Source organism: Pyxicephalus adspersus, chromosome 4 (assembly GCF_032062135.1).
Source record: "Pyxicephalus adspersus chromosome 4, UCB_Pads_2.0, whole genome shotgun sequence".
NCBI lineage: Eukaryota > Metazoa > Chordata > Amphibia > Anura > Pyxicephalidae > Pyxicephalus > Pyxicephalus adspersus.
This window is the reverse complement of record NC_092861.1, coordinates 54,798,404-54,819,713: the sequence shown is the minus strand read 5'-3', so window position 1 is coordinate 54,819,713 and position 21,310 is coordinate 54,798,404. Positions and strand designations below refer to the sequence as shown.

At 36.7% G+C, this 21,310-nt stretch overlaps 1 protein-coding gene across 1 annotated transcript in view; it reads right to left on the bottom strand.

Moving 5' to 3' along the window:
* Positions 1–2,689: 2,689 nt before the first annotated feature.
* Positions 2,690–21,310, bottom strand: part of LOC140329767 (probable cation-transporting ATPase 13A4) — a 38,276-nt gene continuing 19,655 nt past the window's right edge. The window contains exons 14-26 of the mRNA XM_072410158.1: positions 20,932–21,082; positions 19,323–19,409; positions 17,475–17,631; positions 16,546–16,663; positions 16,096–16,220; positions 15,712–15,802; positions 10,191–10,319; positions 7,588–7,684; positions 6,673–6,745; positions 5,974–6,148; positions 5,518–5,690; positions 3,958–4,046; positions 2,690–2,743 (exon numbers count right to left, since the gene is read on the bottom strand). Coding sequence (XP_072266259.1) covers positions 2,690–2,743; positions 3,958–4,046; positions 5,518–5,690; positions 5,974–6,148; positions 6,673–6,745; positions 7,588–7,684; positions 10,191–10,319; positions 15,712–15,802; positions 16,096–16,220; positions 16,546–16,663; positions 17,475–17,631; positions 19,323–19,409; positions 20,932–21,082 — 1,519 coding nt within the window. The remainder of the gene's footprint in view (positions 2,744–3,957; positions 4,047–5,517; positions 5,691–5,973; positions 6,149–6,672; positions 6,746–7,587; positions 7,685–10,190; positions 10,320–15,711; positions 15,803–16,095; positions 16,221–16,545; positions 16,664–17,474; positions 17,632–19,322; positions 19,410–20,931; positions 21,083–21,310) is intronic.

The window sequence follows — 21,310 nt, the reverse complement described above, 5'->3', positions numbered from 1 at the left end:
ACTAATGGGCACTGTCCCAAGGAAGCTGGAAGTGACAGTGGATGAACATCACTGGTGGAAAGATGGCAGAACAACCAAGATGAGTTGAGCAACAGCAGGCAGAGAAATAATCACTGACTGTGACTACTAAAGAAGAAAACAGGAACCATATTTAGAGAACTAATAAAGACTGGCTTGACAGAAATACAGAACCACCTATCTGACAGATTTGCGTTACATAGTTACATAGTAGGTCAGGTTGAAAAAAGACAGTCCATCAAGTTCAACTAGGGAAATAAACATATCCCAGACATAAAACCCTATGGGAAGATCCAGAGGAAGGCAAAAAAAAGCCCTGGTACAATTTGCTTCAACAGGGGAAAAAAAATCCTTACTAATTCCATGAGGCAATCGGATGTTCCTTGGATCAGCAGTCACTGTTATCTTTACTTTAAAGTTATACCCAGTTATATATTGTGCTTCTAGAAAAGCTTCCAGCCTTTTCTTACAGCAATCTATAGTAGTTGCTAAAATCTATAGTAGTTGCTGAAACTACTTCCACAGGGAGCCTATTCCACATGGGTTATTATAAACAGATTGCTTGTATTGAAACCTCTTACCACAAAGTTTATCAACTATGTCAATTTTGAACTTCTGCAAGCTTTCACAGACTCCCAGTGAACCACTCTTAAAAGTTTTTTGTGACACAAATGTATTGATAATGCATATTGCTGAAAAATACCTACAGAGTGAATTGTAAAATGTCCACAAAGTGCTCTGAACAGACACATTCAAATTTGGTCGGATTTACCCAATTTTAAAGGCTGCTTATTATGTTGTATATTTATATTTTGCCATAGCTCCGTCACAGAGGTGATCTGGAGGTCTTTCTGCAAAGCCCCTGCACCAATATCTTATTCAAACTCAATGAAGAGAAAACATTTTTTCTATGTAAACTTGCTTCATTGGTCAATATCATCATATATTAAAATGACGTAATATTATTGTAAAGTCTTCTGAAAAAAACATATTTGTGCCAATAAAAAGTAAGCTGAAAAAGAATATTTTTTTTCTATTTTGTTTAATACAAATAGTCTTACTAGCGTCCACACATATCAGTTTTCATAGTCATGGTGTTTCTGTTGTTTCATCAAAGACTGGATTTGTATAGGCATGGCTTTGTTCATCTGTTTGGCAATTCACTTGGTCAGAGTAGATAGTTTCATTTATGGGGGGCCATTTTGGATCATGTTTTACAGTCCTTTGTAGAAATCTATACTGGCTCTTTGAACGATAGTTGAACCATGTCTTCAGTAGTAACCATAGCTTTCTGTTTTCAATAAATCCTTGCTGAAATAAAATAAAAAGCATTTTTTCAGGCAGACAGTGATAAAGCTGACAAACCATTTAACCATTTAACAGTGCAAATCAACATTGTTACAAATATTTAGTACATTACATCTGGAGTTTGTACAGTAAATGCATGAATGCATGCAAACATTTCACTAAAATACAGGCCAACTTTCTATATTAAATGTGAGACCCCTGAACATGTATTTTTGCTAAAATAGCCTGGTAATTAATAGTGCTCATTAATTCTGATTTTTCACAAGCAGCAAACTAAGTTAAAAACTGTGCAATTTAGCCCGAAATTGGTTTTTCAAACCTAATGCTCTGACTGTACTTTATATGAACATGCTCTACTACCTGACACATTCAACATTTAATTGCTAACGTTACACCTAATGAAAGAACACTTAATGTAAGCAAAAAGGCAAAACATATTTTAAAAGTCATATATAAAAATGTAAATGTCGGGATTTGTAGAGTAACCATTAACAATGTCAGCACCAATGAAGCTGTTACCAATGTGATCCTTTTATATAGACAACTATAAACAAACAATTGTGGAGGCAGTTTTTGAATCTATGTGAAAATCTGAATAAAACCTAAATGTGAAGCATAATGTACAGAAAGATTACCTCAACTAGGTATGAAACGACAAAAAGCACGGCCACCATAATAACAGTATTCCACCTCCAATAATACGGTGTACAGACAAGCTGTGCAGAAATAGAGCAAATAATTTAATTAAAAGTAAATTCTTTGCAAAAAATATAAAAAAACAATATAAATAAATTGGACCCCAGTATATTCATGAGTGTATTCATGTGTGTGTTCCCTTCCACTCCACTTTGTATGTGCACAGGTATTTTTTTTTTACCAAACAAATAAAAAAAAGGATGCATGATCAAGCAACTTCAACCATGAAATGATTGTAAACACCATATGCATTTGTAACAGCAAACTGTTGACCTCCTAGGATTCCACAGAACAGTGTGACCACCTTTGAATAGTCTCAGCAGATTGGCAAAGATTGGAAACTAATTTACAACTTTGTGTGGACCTATATTACATTATGATCCTATACACCTATACTTACCAGCTACATTATGTACACCCTGCTAGTACCCGGTAGGACCCCCATTTTGCCTGCAGGATTGCTGTAGTGTTTTATGTTAAAGATTCAACAAGGTGGAAACATTCCTTGGGGAATTTGATTCTTATTGAAATGATAGCACCATGTAGCTGCACTTCCATGATGACAATTTTCTGTCCCATAAACCCAAAAATATGCTCTGCTAAATTGAGATCTGATGACTGTGGAGGCCATTTGAGTGCAGTAAACCCATTTTCAGACTCAAGAAACCTATTTCTGAGGATTTGAGCTCTGTGATATGATACACCATTCTGCTGGAAGTAGCTATTAGAAGATAGATACACTCTGGTCATAAACGGATGAAATGGTCAGCAACAATATTAAGGTAGGGTGAGGAATTTGCACAAATGTCTAACTGGTACTAAAACGTCTAAATAAAATATCCCTTACACCATTACACAACCATCAAAAAGGATCTAGACTTTAATGTTGCTGATGTCAAATTCAGCAAAAAGACATCAGACTAAAAAATATTCTCACTTTTTGTGAATCTGAGCGAATTGTAGCCTCAGGTGCCTGTTTTTACCAGAGGAACGCTGGAAAACTGATTATTAGGCAGCAAACCTGCAGACTGGTATCTATGGCAGCTGGATGCAAACACCCAGTCATTCTCTTCTAGTATCTTTGGATACAAAAACTCCTTCCTTCTCTTTGGAAAAAAACTACTTGGGATCCCCTCTCCCTAGGGGACAACTGCATACGTGTCGGGCATATGGAGTACTTTTCGATCATATTTTGCTATTAATTATATGTATACTCTGAAGTTAAGACTGTAGACATTTTCTTTTTGATTCTTCTCACACATATTTGTTAATAATTTGGGCACGGCAACTTATGATCATTTGTTTTTGAATAATTTTGGGACCCCACTTTTTCATTACTATTGAACCTGTTTTTACCAGACAGGAGTGGTACCCAATGTTGTCTTATGTTGCTGTAGCCCATCTACTTGAGTAAACACAAGCTTTGGCATGTTGTGTGTTCAGAGATGCTCTTGGTTGTAACTAGTGGTTATATGAGTTCCTAGATTGTAAGCTCTTTGGGACAGGGTCCTCTCCTCCACCTGTGTCTGTATCTGTCTGTCACCCCTTTTAATGTACAGCGCTGGATAATATGTTGACGCTAGCTGGTCATTCTTCTATGGCATCATATACATTTTCTGTAAACCCTAGAGATGGTTGTGCATGAAAATCCCAGCAGATCAGCAGTTTAAAAAATTCTCAGGCCAGCCGTCCATGCACTAACAACCTGGTCATGTTCAAAGTCACCTAAACCACATTTTTCCATAATTTTGGTGCTCGATTTGAAGTTCCATCACATTTTCTTGATAATGTCTACTATGTACTGCTATATGATTGACTGATTAGATATTTGCATTAACAATCATTTGAATAGGTGTACCTAATAAAATGGTATTTGAGTGTGTATACAGACTTGGTTGTATGTTGTGATATGAAGGTTTCAGTGTGAAGACTTACCTCCATAATAGTGTACACGGATTCAATATTAGCAAAATAGACAAATAAATAGGCAGCTAGTTGTGCAATAAGTAATATAGTAAAGACATCTGCAAATAAAAAACAAGACAACTGAAGGATATTCTCTAGAATTGAAATTGTAAATAATAATAGTAAAAGTAGTATACCTAGTTTATAAACATTTCATTTATATTTAAATAAACATTACATTTTTAGTAGTATTGCTATTACTCCTTTCCCAGCTAAATACTCCAGAAAGTTCTGTGAAAAATCTTTAAACTAAAATAAACTAAACCATAATAAACTATAAATATGGCAGTTGCAATCATAAGATGTATAATATATAGTAGTAGGATAAGGTAATATATATGCCAGTACAAAAGTACAACTTATACTAATAGAAAAATATATACCAGGCAGGTCTGTATGATGGTTACAATGATTGGCCAATCTCTGCTAAGGATTAGAAATCTTTAGCACAAGACGTGCCGATGATCTGGTGTGGACTGTTAGTTCCAAAACTGGATGTGCAATAGATAAATGTTTCAGAGCATAAGATTTGAACTGGGGGATTGTTTAAATTAGAAATAATGCTGGGAGAACCAATAAAGCTTACCTAAAATCTAACTTTCTCCATATCCTTCTACAAACAGCAGAACACATGACCCCTCTCAGGGACCTAAGTTTTGGCAGACACACTGATTTGTTGGCTTTGCTATAAGTTCAGACTTTGCCATACATTACAAGTCACTTTACTGAAGCTGTACTGTACAGCTGCCGGAGGAATCCAGGGACTGATTAACATTTGGGTATTTGCAGATATGGTGGTGGGCAGTGGTTGTAAATTATTATTGGTTGTACACAAACTATGGCACCCACTGTCAAATAGGGCTGACATATAACAAAGATCTTATTGAAGATCATATTGAAGCTTTTCAATGTTTTCATTAGAAAAATCAACCAAGAAACAACATATTACTCACAGTTTGTATATATGGGCTTTCTGAAACGCGATTCTGGTAAGTAATCGGTGGGTGGCTTATTTGCGGGGGGGGGCTTATTTTTCATTTTTACCTAAAAAGGGGGGGCTGTCTTATTTGATGGCCCTGCCTTATCATCGGGGAAACACGGTATATATGCCAGTACAAAAGTACAATTTATACTAATAGAACAATATATACCAGGCAGGTCTGTATGATGGTTACAATGATTGGCCAATCTCTGGTAAGGATTAGAAATCATTAGCACGAGACAAGTGCCGATGATCTGATGTGGACTGCTAGTTCCAAAACTGGATGTACAATAGATAAAATATTTCACAGCATAAAATTTGAACTGGGGGATTGTTTAAATTGGAAATAACGCGGGGAGAACCAATACTGCTTACCTAAAATCTAACTTTCTCCATATCCTTCTACAAACAGCAGAACACATGTACACTTAGTATGGCACCCACTGTCAAATAGGGCTGACATATAACAAGGATCCTTTTGAAGATCATATTGAAGCTTTTCAATGTTTTCATTAGAAAAATCAACCAAGAAACAACATATTACTCACAGTTTGTATATATGGGCTTTCTGAAGGGCCTTCCTTTGCAGAATACAAATTCCACAATAATAAGATTCATTCCACTTACAAACCATAATGTAGTTGTATTAAAAGTTTGAGTAACTAGAACGTCGTCACTTCTTGGGGTATTTGGAGTACTTTGATTTAAGGGAAGGCATCCACTGAAATTAAGAAAAAACATATAAAGCAAAATTACATTTCTGAAGAACAAAAAAATTTCACTTGTATAGTGCTTCACTCAAATACAGCAAAAAGCACATTTATGCTTTTTTTTTGTGTTGATCCTAGACACCTGATCTAAAATGGCAAAAAAAGTGACTGCTATGTGCATTATCTGGAAGCTGCATATGATTTTTAATATATAACACTTAAAAATGCATGAACCAAAAAAGCATATGTAATAATAAAAATGATACATTCTTTGTATTTTGAAAACATAATTACCTGAAGACATCATTGTCATCGTACCAAGGCTGCTTTTGAACCAATGTGAAAGCAACTGTCTGCACAACCAAAGTGAAGATAAACTGTAGAATCATTGACAGTAAAAGAGGTGGTGAAATTAGTTGTCCAGAAGGTCTGTATGGAGCCAATTTAGGTGCTGGGCCAGTTAAACTCACTTTAAAAAACATAGTAATATATTATTATTGTCACAGCTTTATGTAAAGTAGTATAAAATATATCTAGTAAAGGATTACCAGTAAAGAGTAAAATTGAATACTATGATGTAAAACATATTTATGTAGTTGTATTCTTCCAACACCTGTCTCAAGTTATTAAGCTCAAATTGCATCACAGCTAGAATGTGATTTCACAGAGAAACTACCAGCCAGCTAGAATATGTGCTATTTTAGGTGTCCTTCATTAAGTATGTTAAAACTGTAATTATTGTTTAAGGACTCTTTCTTGTTTTTAAAAATGCAAGCTTGTTGATATGTGCATTAGCATTGGTTGTGTTATGGCAGCCTATTCATTCGAATTTGAATAGGCAAATGAATGGCAAAGCAGAAAACCAATGAACATGATGTGGACTACCTTGTGTTGCATTAACAAACAACAAGAACTAAATATTTTATTTACTCACTGTAAAAAGAGCTTGTCAGTTGAAGTGGGAAGAACAGTAAAAAAATAAAGGGTACTTGCTTGTTAATATAACTGTAATGGTTATGGCTACATCCTGCATTAGATAATGCCGAGTCCCGAGGAGCTGCTTTTTCTATATTTAAATACAAAAAATAAAAAAACAAATTTAGAGTGAACAAAACTGTTAACCTGAACCAGAATGTTTACTTAACTCCCCTAGCTGTATGATTAAAGAGGATTTTTAAATGCAAAAGCGGTATTTTTAAAAATCCTCATTTTAAATGTCTCGCCCGGTTCACCTACCTGCCTGCATGGTCTTGCCCTCCAGGCACGCACTCACGAGCAGATGCCAGGCTGGCATCTGCTTACCCCAGCCTCGCGTCCCCAACGTGTGAACGGCATCGGCAGGAGAAGAAAACGCCGACATCGCCGCTGCTGGAACACTGCTGGAGGACGCCGCGGGAACTGGGAACAAGGTAGGAGTTTTAACCTCCTTGGAAATTCCACCCCGAGTGTGGCTTGGGGTTACCGCTTTTTGCATAGAAAATCAACCCTGAGCCACACTCGGTAATACCGCCATGGAAGGTAAACTAATGCCTGACTGACATTATACATGATTTAAAAATCTGCACGTTCAGCAGTGGGAACTTGGGCTTGATTTACCCAAGCAGTAGAAGCTTTATATACTCAAATGTTAGCAAAATTACAACATATGACTAATAAATGTACACAGGTTCACCTCATTTACCAAGTGACATCATTCAAGGGTTGGCTATTTATTGTGCTACCAGTTGTGTGTTCCAACAGAGATTATATTGAGAGAACCATGATACCATGCTTTGGGAAAAGATATTTATGTGCTGACAAAAGAGAGCAGCAATTTGTAGATACATTAAGGAAAACATTCATATAGTTCTATATTCTATTGAGTTAATACATTAATGTTCTTATTATAATAATGAAAGAAGATCATACCCAAAATAGAAGCATCACACAAATGAGTTCAATCATGGCATACATTGCTATATACTTGAACATACAGAATGAAGTAACCAGTGAGTTTCTTCCTTCTCTGTGTAAAAAAGTGAAGAAAAAAAAATTGTATAAAATATATTTTAACAGTCTTACAAATTTTTGCATAATCTGCTTCATATGTCTGTTTATCAATTTAGTCATTTTGAACATGTAGTAATTCCAAAACCAATCCAACAAATTCTACACTGATGCTCATTTTGTACCATGCAGTCCTAGTCTGCCATCTGCAGTAAACATCCAAATAATACTGTTTTAGTTTGTTCTATTTCCATTAAATGCACCAAGGCATGCAGGTTTTTAACTAGAAAGCAAAAAATATGACCAGCCAAGTAATAAAATAGGGATGTGCCAGGAGGGAAAGTAGCATTGTATGCCCTCTGTACTTGACATATAATATCACTAATGGGATTATATAGATGGAAACCCCCAAATTAAATTCAGAGAATCACTTTTTTTTTTCAGGCATGCCATGGTTTAGCTGATGTATACTTGGATGCCAGAGTGTATGGTTCATAGCAAAAGACACAGGTTAGTGAAGTCACAATTCTGTGCATTATGGGCACATAGTAAAAATACTCAGAATGCAATTTAGAGGTCCAATCATTATATCAGTATAAGGCCCATAATTTGGCTAAAAGCCTACTGATGTCAGATACCAGAGGGGTTCACATTAGCTGTTCTTTCTCCGTAATGACAACAAATACTGTACACTAGGCTTTTACAGGTGCACCAAACGGCAATTTTGGTCCCAGGAGGTTTCTTAAGCACGGACACAGCAGCGTGAGGTCTGAGGAGGAGAATCCAGATGCCTACCCGCAACAAACCCTGGCAATCCTGTGCAACAGTTAGCCCATTTAGCAGCCAAGATGCCGGATTCTTCCCCTATTCTGAGTCAGGAGAGATGTGATGGCTCTAGTGAGCCTGATCTGATTGCAAGGAGCTCTCTGTACTCATCACCAGCTATTCAGCACCGACCCCCGGACCCAGAGAAGCATTGGAAAGTACAGCTAAGAAATATACTGACCAATTTACTAAGATGAGAGAATTGGGTTAGCGTACAGTACAACTTGAGGGATGCATGCATGACGCCGCTACGGTCCTGGAGGGCTACAAGGAGCACATTGAACATCTGAAACAAAAGGGAATGTCCTTGCATTATAGGCTAGAGGACCTAGAGAATAGGTGTCGTCGCTCTAACCTCCGCATACACGGTTTAACAGAATCCATAATGGATCTTAATGCTATGGTTACTGCTCTCTTTCAAGAATTATGCCCAGAGATACCTGTGGATAGATTGGAACTGGACTGACATCGCACACTCACGAGACCCAAACCAGAGAGCCCCCGCAGAGATATTGTGGTAAAATTACATCACTTTCATACGAAGAAATGTTAATGAGGGCATCTAGAGCAAAAGAACCCTTATCTTTCCAGGGGCATGATTACCAGTTATTTGTGGACTTGGCACCAGTGACAATTTAACGCAGCAGGGAATTGAAACCCTTTCTACAGATACTTCAGAATCAACGGATTGCCTATTGATGGGGTTACCCCTTTAAATTGCTTTTTTTATATGGGGGAAAGATGCATGCAATTCTTCTCCAGCGGAGGCCAAAGCCTGTTTCCAGGCCTTAGAAATACATGCTTGGGATCAATCGGTGTCCAGCAGAACCGAAGTCCCCCGTCCCCCTACACCCTGGTCATCTGCATCTCACCAGCAAGGGGGTTCCAAAGAGCATAGGGCTTCTGCCTCGCTTAGGCGACTGCAATTCTCACAAAGTAACACTTGTATATTTTTTGGTTCATTGTTTTTTATTTTTTTGCATAATTGTTTTCTTTACTTCCAGTACATTTTCAGGCGATGGTTTCACTTACCCAGATAGTTCCAGTCAACCTATATTTGTCTCCCAGTGACAGCTCCTCTTTTATTAGGACTTTTTTTCTATATCTTTATACTTGGTTATCCTGTTTTCGGCCATTTCGGGCAAGTTCCTGTGTTGCAAGCTCATCTGGAAAGAACTTCCAATCATTTGCAAGCCATGGGACAGTGTGTTTCAGTTAAGGCAGTTTGCCATGCAATCTCAACACTATCCTTCTGGTTGCGGGGATATGTCTGGTAACACTTTTGGGGCGACAGAGGTATTTCTTTCTTTTCTTTATCTTGGTGTTGTTCATGTCTCCCGTCTTTGTATTTGTTTTTTCCCTTTTGTATCTGTCAACGGGCAGGTGACTTATTGTTCAACTGATTGTGATCGATCCATCGTAAGTGATAATGGGTGGCCAGTGTATGAGGTAAAATGGTAATAACTATACTCTCTCTTAACTCCCTTGGTTTTAGAAAGACTGTCTCCTTTCAACTAGACCCTGAAGTGGCTGACCCAGAAGGCCGTTACTCGATCCTGGTTGGTACTTTAAACAATGCTAAAGTAACCATGGTGTCTTATTTTGCTCCTAATAATAATCAATAGTCCTTTTTCATCCATATAATGCAATTATTAGATAAGCATACTTAAGGTATTCTGGTGTTATGTGGTGACACCAACATCCCCTTGATGCCAGGTTTAGATAAAAAGAGTGTGTCCACGGCTCCTGCCAAACCCAGGGATGCCACCCCATCTAACAAATTACAAAAACTCTTTAGGTCTGAGATGTTGGCAGAAACATGGAGGGAACTACAACCAAAAGAATTAGACTACACTTATTTCTCTCACCCTCACTAATTGTGTACACGCATAGACCACATTTTGGTACATCAGAAGGCGCTGCCTACAGTCATGTCATGCAACATATTGGCAGTATCATCGTCTGATCATGACACAGTTCAGGTCATCCTCTCCTCTCAATTTCTGAAGCCCGAGGCCATGTAGATAGTCACCTAATGACTCTTTGCCTAGCAATCCTGGGGTAGATCAAAAAGTGCAGGGCATCCTTGCTGAATATTTTTCCCTGAATCAACAGCCTGCAACATCTCCAGTCACGTTTTGGGCAGAGATTCGGGGTTGCCTCATTCAGATCGCTTCACAAAATAAAAAACAATGTACAGCAACCAAATACGCTGAGCCACGCACTCAATTCATGACCTGACCCAATCAGGATGTGAAACATCAGTTGGATGAGATCGGTACTCAAATGAATCTCTGCACAGCCTATATAGCCCGAAAAGACATTGAGATGGTCCAAGAATAAATTGTATAGATACAGTAACAAAATGCATACACTGTTGGCAAAAAGAATAAGACACCCCGGACAACGCTTCAACTCTCACAGACTCAAAGTCAACGGGATAGGTCTTACTAGCAATCCGGTTCATATCCTGCTTGAATTCCATACACATCTACGTAAGTTATATCAGGCACCCCAATCTTTTGACACGGTAGTCTTAGATAGATTCCTTACGTCTTTATCTCTTTCTACGCTTCCTATCTCTATACAGGAGGCCATGGAAGCCCCCATTACCCTGTTTGAAGTGTCTTAAGCTATCAAGAGACTTAAGCCTAACAAACGACCGGGACCTCACTTAGTGGAGGCATTTAATAACATTGTTTAGGGCGGGGTACTTGACAACAGTATTCTCGACGCAGCCATTTGTATATTACTGAAACCCCCCACTGACCCAACAGCTTGGTCCAATTACAGGCCGATTTCCCTCCTCAATCTGGACGCTTACATTTTAGATACTATTCTGGTGGCTCATTTGGGCAGGGGAATCGGTTATATTATTTCAACAGACCAAACTGTGTTTATTTCCAGGCGACAAGCGGGGGATAGCATAAGATGGGTACTACATCTAGCAAATCAGGCCAAACAAACAAATACCCCTGCATTTTTATTGAGTCTGGATATCCGTAAAGCTTTTGACTCACGTCACTACTAGCAAAATGGGCCTTTGGTCCTAACTTTTGTACATGGTTGTCCTCTCTGTATGCCTCTTCTTTTAATAAATATATTGGCTAATGTTCCGCGTACTTTCCAATAGGCAGAGGTACTAGGCAAGGATGCTCTCCATTGTCTCCATTGCTATTTACACTGGCAGTGGAACCTTTGGCAATTGCCATCCGGAAGCACATAGATATCCAGGGTATAGAGGTGAATGGCAAGCAACATAAGCTTTGTCTTTTTGCAGATGACATCCTTTTTAGTCTGACGAATGCAATGGTATCCCTGACTAACTTGATAAAGGTCCTGAGCCGCTTCCAGGTATTCTCAGTTGAACAGTCTTCAGTTGAATAGCTCTAAATGCAAGGCTCTCACTATTACCCTGTCATAAGAAATGGTGAAGGCACTTAAGGAGTCTTTTCCTTTCTAATGGGAATATCACATATCGCCATCTTATGATTCTCTATACTCTGCCAACATTCCTGACCTAGTGAAGCACCTGGTTGGTCTACTGGAAACTTGGAAACGGTATCAATTCTCATGGTTAGGCCATATAGAATCTATCAAGATGTCATGGCTCCCTAAATTTCTTTACCCTAAGAGAGTTTAACCGATTGCTATACCTGCTCATATTATACAATTGTTACAGCACAAGATGTTGGAATTCATATGGGGGGCTAAACGCCCACTAGGTCCATAGACTCACTCTCTTCCAGCCACGGAGTATGGGGGCCTTTTGGTACCACATTTGAGCTCGTACTATATTGTGGCTCAGGTAACACCCTTTCTAGCATATAATGTTCAGAGACAGCCTGCCAATTGGGTACCTATTGAAGCCGAAGCAGTGGCACCAATGACAGTGAAAGCACTGCTATAGGTGCCAGGCTCTCAGCATCTTCACATATCTAACCCTATCCTGCGGTACACACTGAGAGTCTGGGACTCTACAAAACAGATTGGGGGGTTTGTATGTTGACACACCCCATGGCCCCTGTTATTGGGAACCCAATGTTTCAGCCAGGTATGAAGGAACCAAGACGTTTCGCTTGGTGGGTGGAGAAGGATTTTTACAGGCTCCATCAATTTATAAACCTATTTGGGATACTCTCTTTTAATGTGTTCCGCAATAACTATGGAACTCCACAAGCGGAGCTTTTTCATTATCTCCAAATCAAAAATTTTGCCCAGACAAGATTGGGAAAGCGCACCGGTCCTTTCAACATGACCTGGTTTGAAAAGTTGTGTGTACAGGATCCACAAGCAAAAGGAGTTTTGTCAGCTATGTATAGTAACCTAGTACAGAAAATTATGTCCACACCCACCTATGTGTCTAGATAGGAATCCGATTTGGGTATATCGCTCGAGCAAGAAAACTGGGACCAAATTTGGTCTACGGTTGCACACTGTAGTATTAATGTCTGCAGTGGAAGCCAATTATAAATTGATGCTGAGGTGGTACATGGTGCCATCCAGGCTTGCCAAGTTTTAACAGGCATGCTCGGGAGATTGTTTAATTTGAAACCATCGGTCTGCACCATCAATCAATTTAAATTGTTAACATATCCTTTTACCTCAGCCAAAATGTTGCTGGCCAAGGCCTGGTGGTCTGCAACCCCCAACAAAGAACAGGTTAAGAATAAAATGTCTTGGTTCTTAGTGAACGAGAAGATGAGAACTTTACTGACTGCTTCTGTACCTAAATTTCAGAAAATATGGTCACCATGGATTGAATATTACATGCCTACGGGCTGGGATCATGCTCTGCTGACTATATAGTCACGTACAAGTTTTTGAAAAGCATCAGTTGATTTTCTCAACTGATCAAACAACCTGTCCCTCCATTTTTTTCTTCCCTTATCCCCTTGTCTTTCTTTTGTCCCCATTATGTGTAGTATATATTTTCAGTGTATATGTACACATTTTTATATTTATTCAAAAAGCCATTGCTACTATGGTAGTTTTGTACCTGTTTAATATTTGTATGTTGTAAAAAAACAATAAAAATCCATTGAAACAAGAAAACAAAATTCTAGTTTAAGCTAGAGCTCATCAAGCATATTTTAGAAACTCTCCAATGCTAAATTTTGTTCATATCCTTACAACCAGTTAAAAAAGCTAATGTAAGAACCCTAAATAGCAAACACACATTTACAATATAAACAGAAAACTTTTTAGAACATCCTAGCGGAATTCGCTTACATAATACCCACCAGGAATAAAGAAACAATCCGTAATAGGACTGCAAATTTACCTTTTAACTGTGTTTTAAGTGAGTATTTTTTCAGAAATCTTTAACACTGTTTATGACTTAGAACTTACTCTATCTTCTGAAATTCCTCAATAAGATTGGCCTTTTGTCCTGGACTCATTCTAGCAAATATGGTTCCATTTAGAAGAATCTGTAACCAAAATGTATGATATTTCATAAATTTAAGGAATCAAATGAAATTATGAAATTAAAAATTAAATGAAATTATACATTTCTGTTAAAGATTTGTTAAAACAAAATTTAGCAATAACATTGCAGCCAGCTCCCTTCCCCAATATTAACGAGTGTCAAATTTCACTTGAGTAAAAAGAAGGTAAAGCCAGGCAGAATATGGTGAGATGAGCTAAAAGAAAGTGAAAAACACAGGTAAATACTTGTTAAGTATTGAAGGGGATTGTGGTGGGGGGGGGGGTCCTTTTTGGTTGCATTTAGCCCATTCTCTAACCTCCCCCCCTTCCCGTTTAGGGCCAACTATCTGAAACAGATTCATTAACTATTTTAACTCTTATTCCATGAAGAAAAGTAATTCAACAAGCACAAGACCACTGATCTAAGGTTTAAAAGAACTCCCTAGTTTATAATAATGGTTATTTCGTATTGATATCATTGAACAGTATACACTCAACATTTATATTTTGGACTTTTCTAGGTGATCTTGTTTTCCTTTTTACAAACTCAACAGTTTCATGCTGTTCATAATAAGTACATAAAATTTAACAATAATTATAAAAATTAATTATTTGGTATAAGTGGCCAACATAAAAAAAAATTATGTGTGTGTCTTTTTTAAAACTGGCTGGGGAACATCACATAAATTTAATTTCAATTTCCCCTACGTTCTGCAAGGGAATGTATTATTAATGAGCAAATACTAAACCAATAACTTATAAGATTCAAAACTGCCACACTCTGCCATACTGCATTGCTGGTGCGTTAGACAGTGGCCTACATGTATTACGAAAATAATATTAGGGGACAGCCTTAAATTATCTATTATGTTCTTATACTTACTTTTGGAAGCAAAGTATAGAAATTGTCCACAATTACTTGATAGGTTTTTCCAGTCATGGCAAAATGAAAAGGTTTGGTTTTACTATCATCTGTAACACACATGTCAACACATAACTCCTGTAAAACAAAATTCACGAATGTATTTATTAATTAATGTCACATGATTATTTTGCATGATGCATGATGATAGCATTTGGTACGTGGAGGGGAGCATTATTTTAAACTTATATGTCCTCTCTTGAGAGAGTTGCTAGAAATTCAGGGGCACCTAAGGGCTCATCTACACTAACTGCATTGCTATTTAATATTATAATCTAGGACAGGCAAAATAAGTTGAAAAGAGTATATGAATTGCTTTTAACATGAATTGTATACAGTGCATTGTAAAAAGTCTTAAAGATTGCTATGCTTTACTGTAATCAGGCATTAGTGCCATATTTACAGAGCAGTAGGTATGAAGTTGTCATAAATTCTCAGCTCATTTTCACTAGCCTGGTCCATTGTAATGTCCAAATGCACACACTGCATTTTATATTAGTGTGAATGAGCTGCCTATTGCACCGACATGTATGTGGATCCAACTGGTTACATGCTGGTTCCAAGTCAGTTACACCATTGAGATTAAAGAAAAGGTATCAGTTGAGTGATCCACGATACATATTATGGTAAAGATTTAATTCTCACTTTATTCTGTGCAAAATATCAGCACATTGGGTTTGATTCCCTGAGGTAATAGACTGTACTCACTTTGCAAAGTAAGTTTTTACCTTTCTTAGTGAATGAGGTGAAGCTAAGTAATGATTTACTTTGCAAAGAGTATCTAACCATGCGCAAGAAAAACAAACAGGACTTTTGCTTTGCCCATATATGTTTGCATGAACTGACAATCAAAGTTTTAGCCCACTCGCTAAGCTTTGGCTTCTATTACAATTAAGCTGCTGCCATTGAGGACCATTCCTGAAGATTTTCCAACAGTGCAAGCAGTTTGAAGGTTATCACCTAAGTACCAAACATAAAGGGAATTAGTCAGAGAATGTTTCTTATGGTATTTCCATATTGAATACCAATGTAAATGTATGTGTTTGGGTCCTTTAAGGGGCAATGGCAATTGTATGGATACAGTGAACTATCAAAAATGATTTTGTGTGCAAAGATGGAATGGATACCAGTTAAAGAATGGGATGACTAAAGAGGAAAGTGTGTGAATGTGAGTATATAATCTGTGTTTAGCTTTTTTTGCATTTAAGCATTTATGTTTGCTTTACATGACAATCTACATTTACAACATATACCTGTTATCATAACCGTCCTAATATTGGCAGCCATAAGCTCTTGCAAAACAGGCTTTGTTTCGGGTTTTAGTTTATTTTCCATTATTAGCAATCCAAGAAACACGAGATTGGATTCCACATCTTCTCTGAAACAAAATAATGACAGTGTAATTTTGTTCTGTTTTTTTTGTTAGCCTTTCATACTGTAGATATATAATTGCTCAGCCTGATGATTCAATAGGCCTGATTTATGAAAGCTCTCCAAGACTTGAGAAGATACACTTTCTTCAGTGAATCTGGGTGATCCATGAATGAAAACATGGAATGGATCTTTTGTGGGATCGAAAACATTTGCTAACTAATAGCAAGTTACTTTTTAAGAAATCTATTCCAGGTTTGATGGAACACCCAGGGTTACTTGTGAAAGTGCATCTGATACCCTAGTTTCAGGTTACTGTATTAGGTAATTACCTGTCAAAGTTTTGGAGAAGAGTTTGGCCATTCAATTCTATCATTTTATATGCCAAGGCAATCACTCGAAATCCTTGCAAAGTATAGTATTCAAGTTCGTTAACGAAACTCAGAGGAACTGTATTTGAAATAGGAAAAATGTACATAATTACCGGTACTTCGCTGCTGGGGAAGGTCAAATGTTTTGCATCCTCCCATCAATAAAAAATGCTTTTTATACATAATCATACATACAAATCTTGGAAAAACAAGTAGTGAGCACATTTAAAATTAGCCAAGTCAAAAATAATGCTTTTATTTAGTTCTATTCATTTTACAATTTACCAGTGTTTTTTCATTGCAGAACACTGTGTTTTCAAATGATTGTTCTGAATGGGGTATGATTACAGCAGAGATTCTTATACTACAATCCAATGATCAAATCATAGTTCCTTTACATTTTACAATATGTAATAGATAAACTGAGCTGTAAATAAATAATCAGAATGTTTACAAACAAACATCATTTTCTACAAGCATACAGTGGAGTTATTGCATTGAAGACATATGCTTTTCACTTAATCACTTTTTTGTACTTGACCCGGCACCTAAAGGGAACACCAGTTAGAAAAAAAGATACTTCATTAAATGATTTGCAAGAACTCTTCATGTCCCAAAAGTTTGCTTGAAAAGTAAGACATATCTTTACCAAAAACTTTTTTTTTATACGTAAACAATATTTTTCTAAGTTTATTTCCAATGATAAGTCTTGCATAACTAATGACAAGTATATCTAAATCAATCAAATACAAAACAGCATAGCTTAGTCCTAAGGGCAGCATATGTTGCTAAATTGTTTTAAATCAGAAGGTTCAGGGATTCCAAAAAAACATATTGTACTAATGTTACTATCTTTTATGTCATTAAATTTATGTTGCAGTAAACCATACCTGTTTCGGGTTTGCAGAATTGAATTACCATTTCTGGAGCTCCCTTCATAAATACTAACTGTTCATCATTTCCTATGACCTGAGCAATGACAGACATGCGCTGTAGACTAGATGAGAACGGAAACTGGTGTAGAATGGCCATACCTTCCACTGGCACCTATATTCAAAATCAAGATGTGATGTTCAAATATGGGAATACACAAAAATACTCTGCAGATTCCATTGAAGTAGGATCATTGTGTTATGTCATGCAGTTATCCAGTAGGAGATTGGGAATGAATATATGGGGAATGATTTATTAAAGCACTCCAAAGCTAAAGAAGACACATTCTCATCAGTGAAGCTGGGTTATCCAGCAGACCTGGAATGGATTTCTTCAAAGTAATTTGCTAGCAAACGTTTTCAATGTTAGACCACATCCATTTCAGGTTCACTGATGAAAGTGTATCCTCTCCAGCCCTGGATAACTTTAATATTATCATTATTATTATTGATATTATTATTAATAATAAACAGTATTTATATAGCGCCAACATATTACGCAGTACTGTACAATAAATAGGGGTTGCAATTGACAGACGAATACAGACAGTGACACAGAAGAAGGAGAAGACCCAGCCCCAAAGAGCTTACAATCCAGGAGATGGGGGAAGTAACACACTTTAATAAATTAGGACCATGGAGTTTGACTCTACCTCCCTGGCAATCCTTTACCACTGAATTTCATTTTCCTATATCAATGTTTTGGAATTTACATTAATTGCGTTAAATTTGTTGACCGTACTGTACTTATATTGGTGTTTCTCCTAAAGAAGCTATATTAGTGAAATGTGTGAAGGAATATATACATTTTTTTGTAAAACAACTGGTGAGTTGATTGTTTGACAGTGCATAATTTATATATTGTATGTTTTTATTATTTTAATTATGTCTTAATAAAGTGATTGGTTTTACTTTTATATTATACCTTTAGAGCACCACTGATTTATTTAGTGCTGTTGCATTTTTAAATCATTGGTCAGGTACGAAAGGTAGCCATGTTGAGTTGCTGGGGAGACACTAGTTCCCAAGCCAGGTGAGCCCAATTTTACACAAGTTTGTCATGGCTGTCCATACTGCAATTATTTCTTTATATTTGTCTGCATGACATGCAAAGTCATAAGCTACTTGAGACCTATATACAGGTCTAGGTAAAGAAGCCAAAAAAAAACATTAATTATATCTTAAATCTATCATATATTGCATTTTCTCTGTGCAAAGAAATAATGGAGAAAACAAGCATGTGGAAACAAAGTCACAATATTTTCTGTTAATCAAGTAAATCAATGTAATGTCTGTAGAATAAAAGCTAGAAAAATGCAAAAAATGCAGTGATGGTGCAAATATGTGTGATTTATTATAAACAAGTGAACTTTTGATTAGTTTGAACAGTCAATTACAGACAGAGAATAATAATAATTAAAAAAAACGTTCCATTGTACAAGGCTAAAAAAAATTTAACTGTATTGAGCTAAATGTGATATTATCTCTCTGATATTAATCATATATAAAAAAATATACAAATATATATAAGCCCCTGGTCATTACATTCCAGCAAAACACACTTCCACATTACCAGTGGTGGCCCCAGCTTACAGATGCTGTTCTATACTAAATGTTTCTTCATTTAAGGCATGTAGTTACTTACACACTGATACAGTACTTTTTTTTTCATGTGCCTTCTCAGCTATCCACATCATGTTCCCCAAAAATCTGTAGCTGGAGCCACCGTCAAATTGGACCCTATAAGTAAATCTTTTGCTGACTCCAGATTTATTGCTATGCAAAGATCTCAACCATCTGACCTACCTTTTCAGCTTCTGGTCCTGGTTTAATAATGATAAATGGAGTCGATACCTCCCCCTCCTTTGTTTCAGTATTACTGTCCTGTAAATACTGCAATCAAAGAATAAACACATTTATGCAGAAATCATATATATATGGTTGATAACTTTTCAGGTACTCTTTTCAGCTCAAATATGCGTACATTTGGCATTAAGGAAAAGCCATAATGCAATTTTATAACAGAACAAACAAGCATTGGAATTTGTATCTGCGCTTTTAAAAAACACAATTGTGAGAATTTGAATATGAAAAACATCAGACTAACACTTAATCACTTAAAGCAGAACTAAAATGTTGGACCAGGCAGAGCATTATTGCAGAAAGGAATTGGAATATCCCTTATGCAATATTTATTTTTACCTGCCTGATCCCTCCATGGAACTATCATAGGAAGCTGAGCTATGCATGTAAATCTGTGCAGAAGGTACGTTATCCCAGCACAGCCAATCAAAATGGCAGAAGATTACAAAAAGGGTGAAAGGTGAGTATAGTGGGGTTTAGTTCCGGTTTGATATCCCTTAACCTTATCCTCATCCTTATTATTATTATTAAACAGGATTTATATAGCGCCAACATATTACGCAGCGCTGTACATTAAATAGGGATAGCAAATGACAGACTAATACAGACAGTGATACAGGAGGAGAGGACCCTGCCCCGAAGAGCTTACAATCTAGGCCATCGTCTTAGTTCCTTCCTGAGTAGTTAAAAACACAGTGCCATACCTAATGAACTAGTCTTGACCAGAACTAACTGTATGCAACATGTTTTCTGATCATCTGCCAAGTCATTAATTTGGAAGACTCCTTGGATGAATGCAACTCACTTCCGTAGTTAAGTATTTTTGTTATATCTAAGTCTTTGTGATTGCATTGTTTTATCTATCTCTCTTTTTTATTAAATAGTATAATCTTTCAAGTCTTTGTGTTATCTCTCTTTGTACACTTCAAATTCAACCCATCAATATTTGCATAAACTGTCACAAATTATATTCGTGACATAACACCACTAAAGTTCTGCTTTCAAAATTTGGGATCAAGCATGGCGTTACTGCAGAAACGGATGATATTCCTCCTGCAATAAAACATATTTAGAAGAGGATGTCAGCACCCCTATTAGATCAGGACATCACCTGTCCTTTTCTGCTATAAAGCCCTGTCCAATCCCAAATTGTGAAAGTGGATTTTTGGATCTGCTTTAAACTCACTTAAATAATTGAGGCTCATTATCTCTGATGCTCCTAATGCAAAAAAACATTTTTTTATATTCAAGAGCTTAGTTCTGTTTTAGGTGCTGGGGAATGAACATGTGTTCACTTTGAACATTAAAGCATTTATACAAGAATTTCTTATTTTTTGCTTCCTAATTAGTATATCACAAGTGCTGACAGTATACTGCTCCTTATCAATTATTTTTACAAATATGGTAATTTTGAATTTGCAAACATTTTAGACATTTGCTATCATATTTGTGTACACATACACACATCTTACTCTTTCCGATAATATTAGGAAATATTAAAGATAACTGATGCTTTAAACCATAAGAAAAACTCTCATCTATCTGTCCTTACCCAGCCTGTTCTTTTAAACATCTTCATATCAAGAGGATCTCCTTGTAGTGTGCCATCCAGAACAATAAGCGAATGACAGCTAACCATTGCTCCTAACAGCGGATTCCAAGGCAAGTTATTCCCAGGAGTAAAGTAATGCACATCCTGAAAACTACATGATAAACCATGTTAATAAAGAATAAACGCAAAAAAAGGACAAACATATAGACATAACACACTGTGTAATGTAACATCTAACAATTGTAAATAAAGATCATAAAATCACTTTTGATACAATGTCCATTAGACAGAACAGATATTGGGCTATTAGCTCCTTATTTTTAATGAAAACCTCCGCAAGACACCCAACATTCAATTGGTCTTTACCAACGTTCTTTTA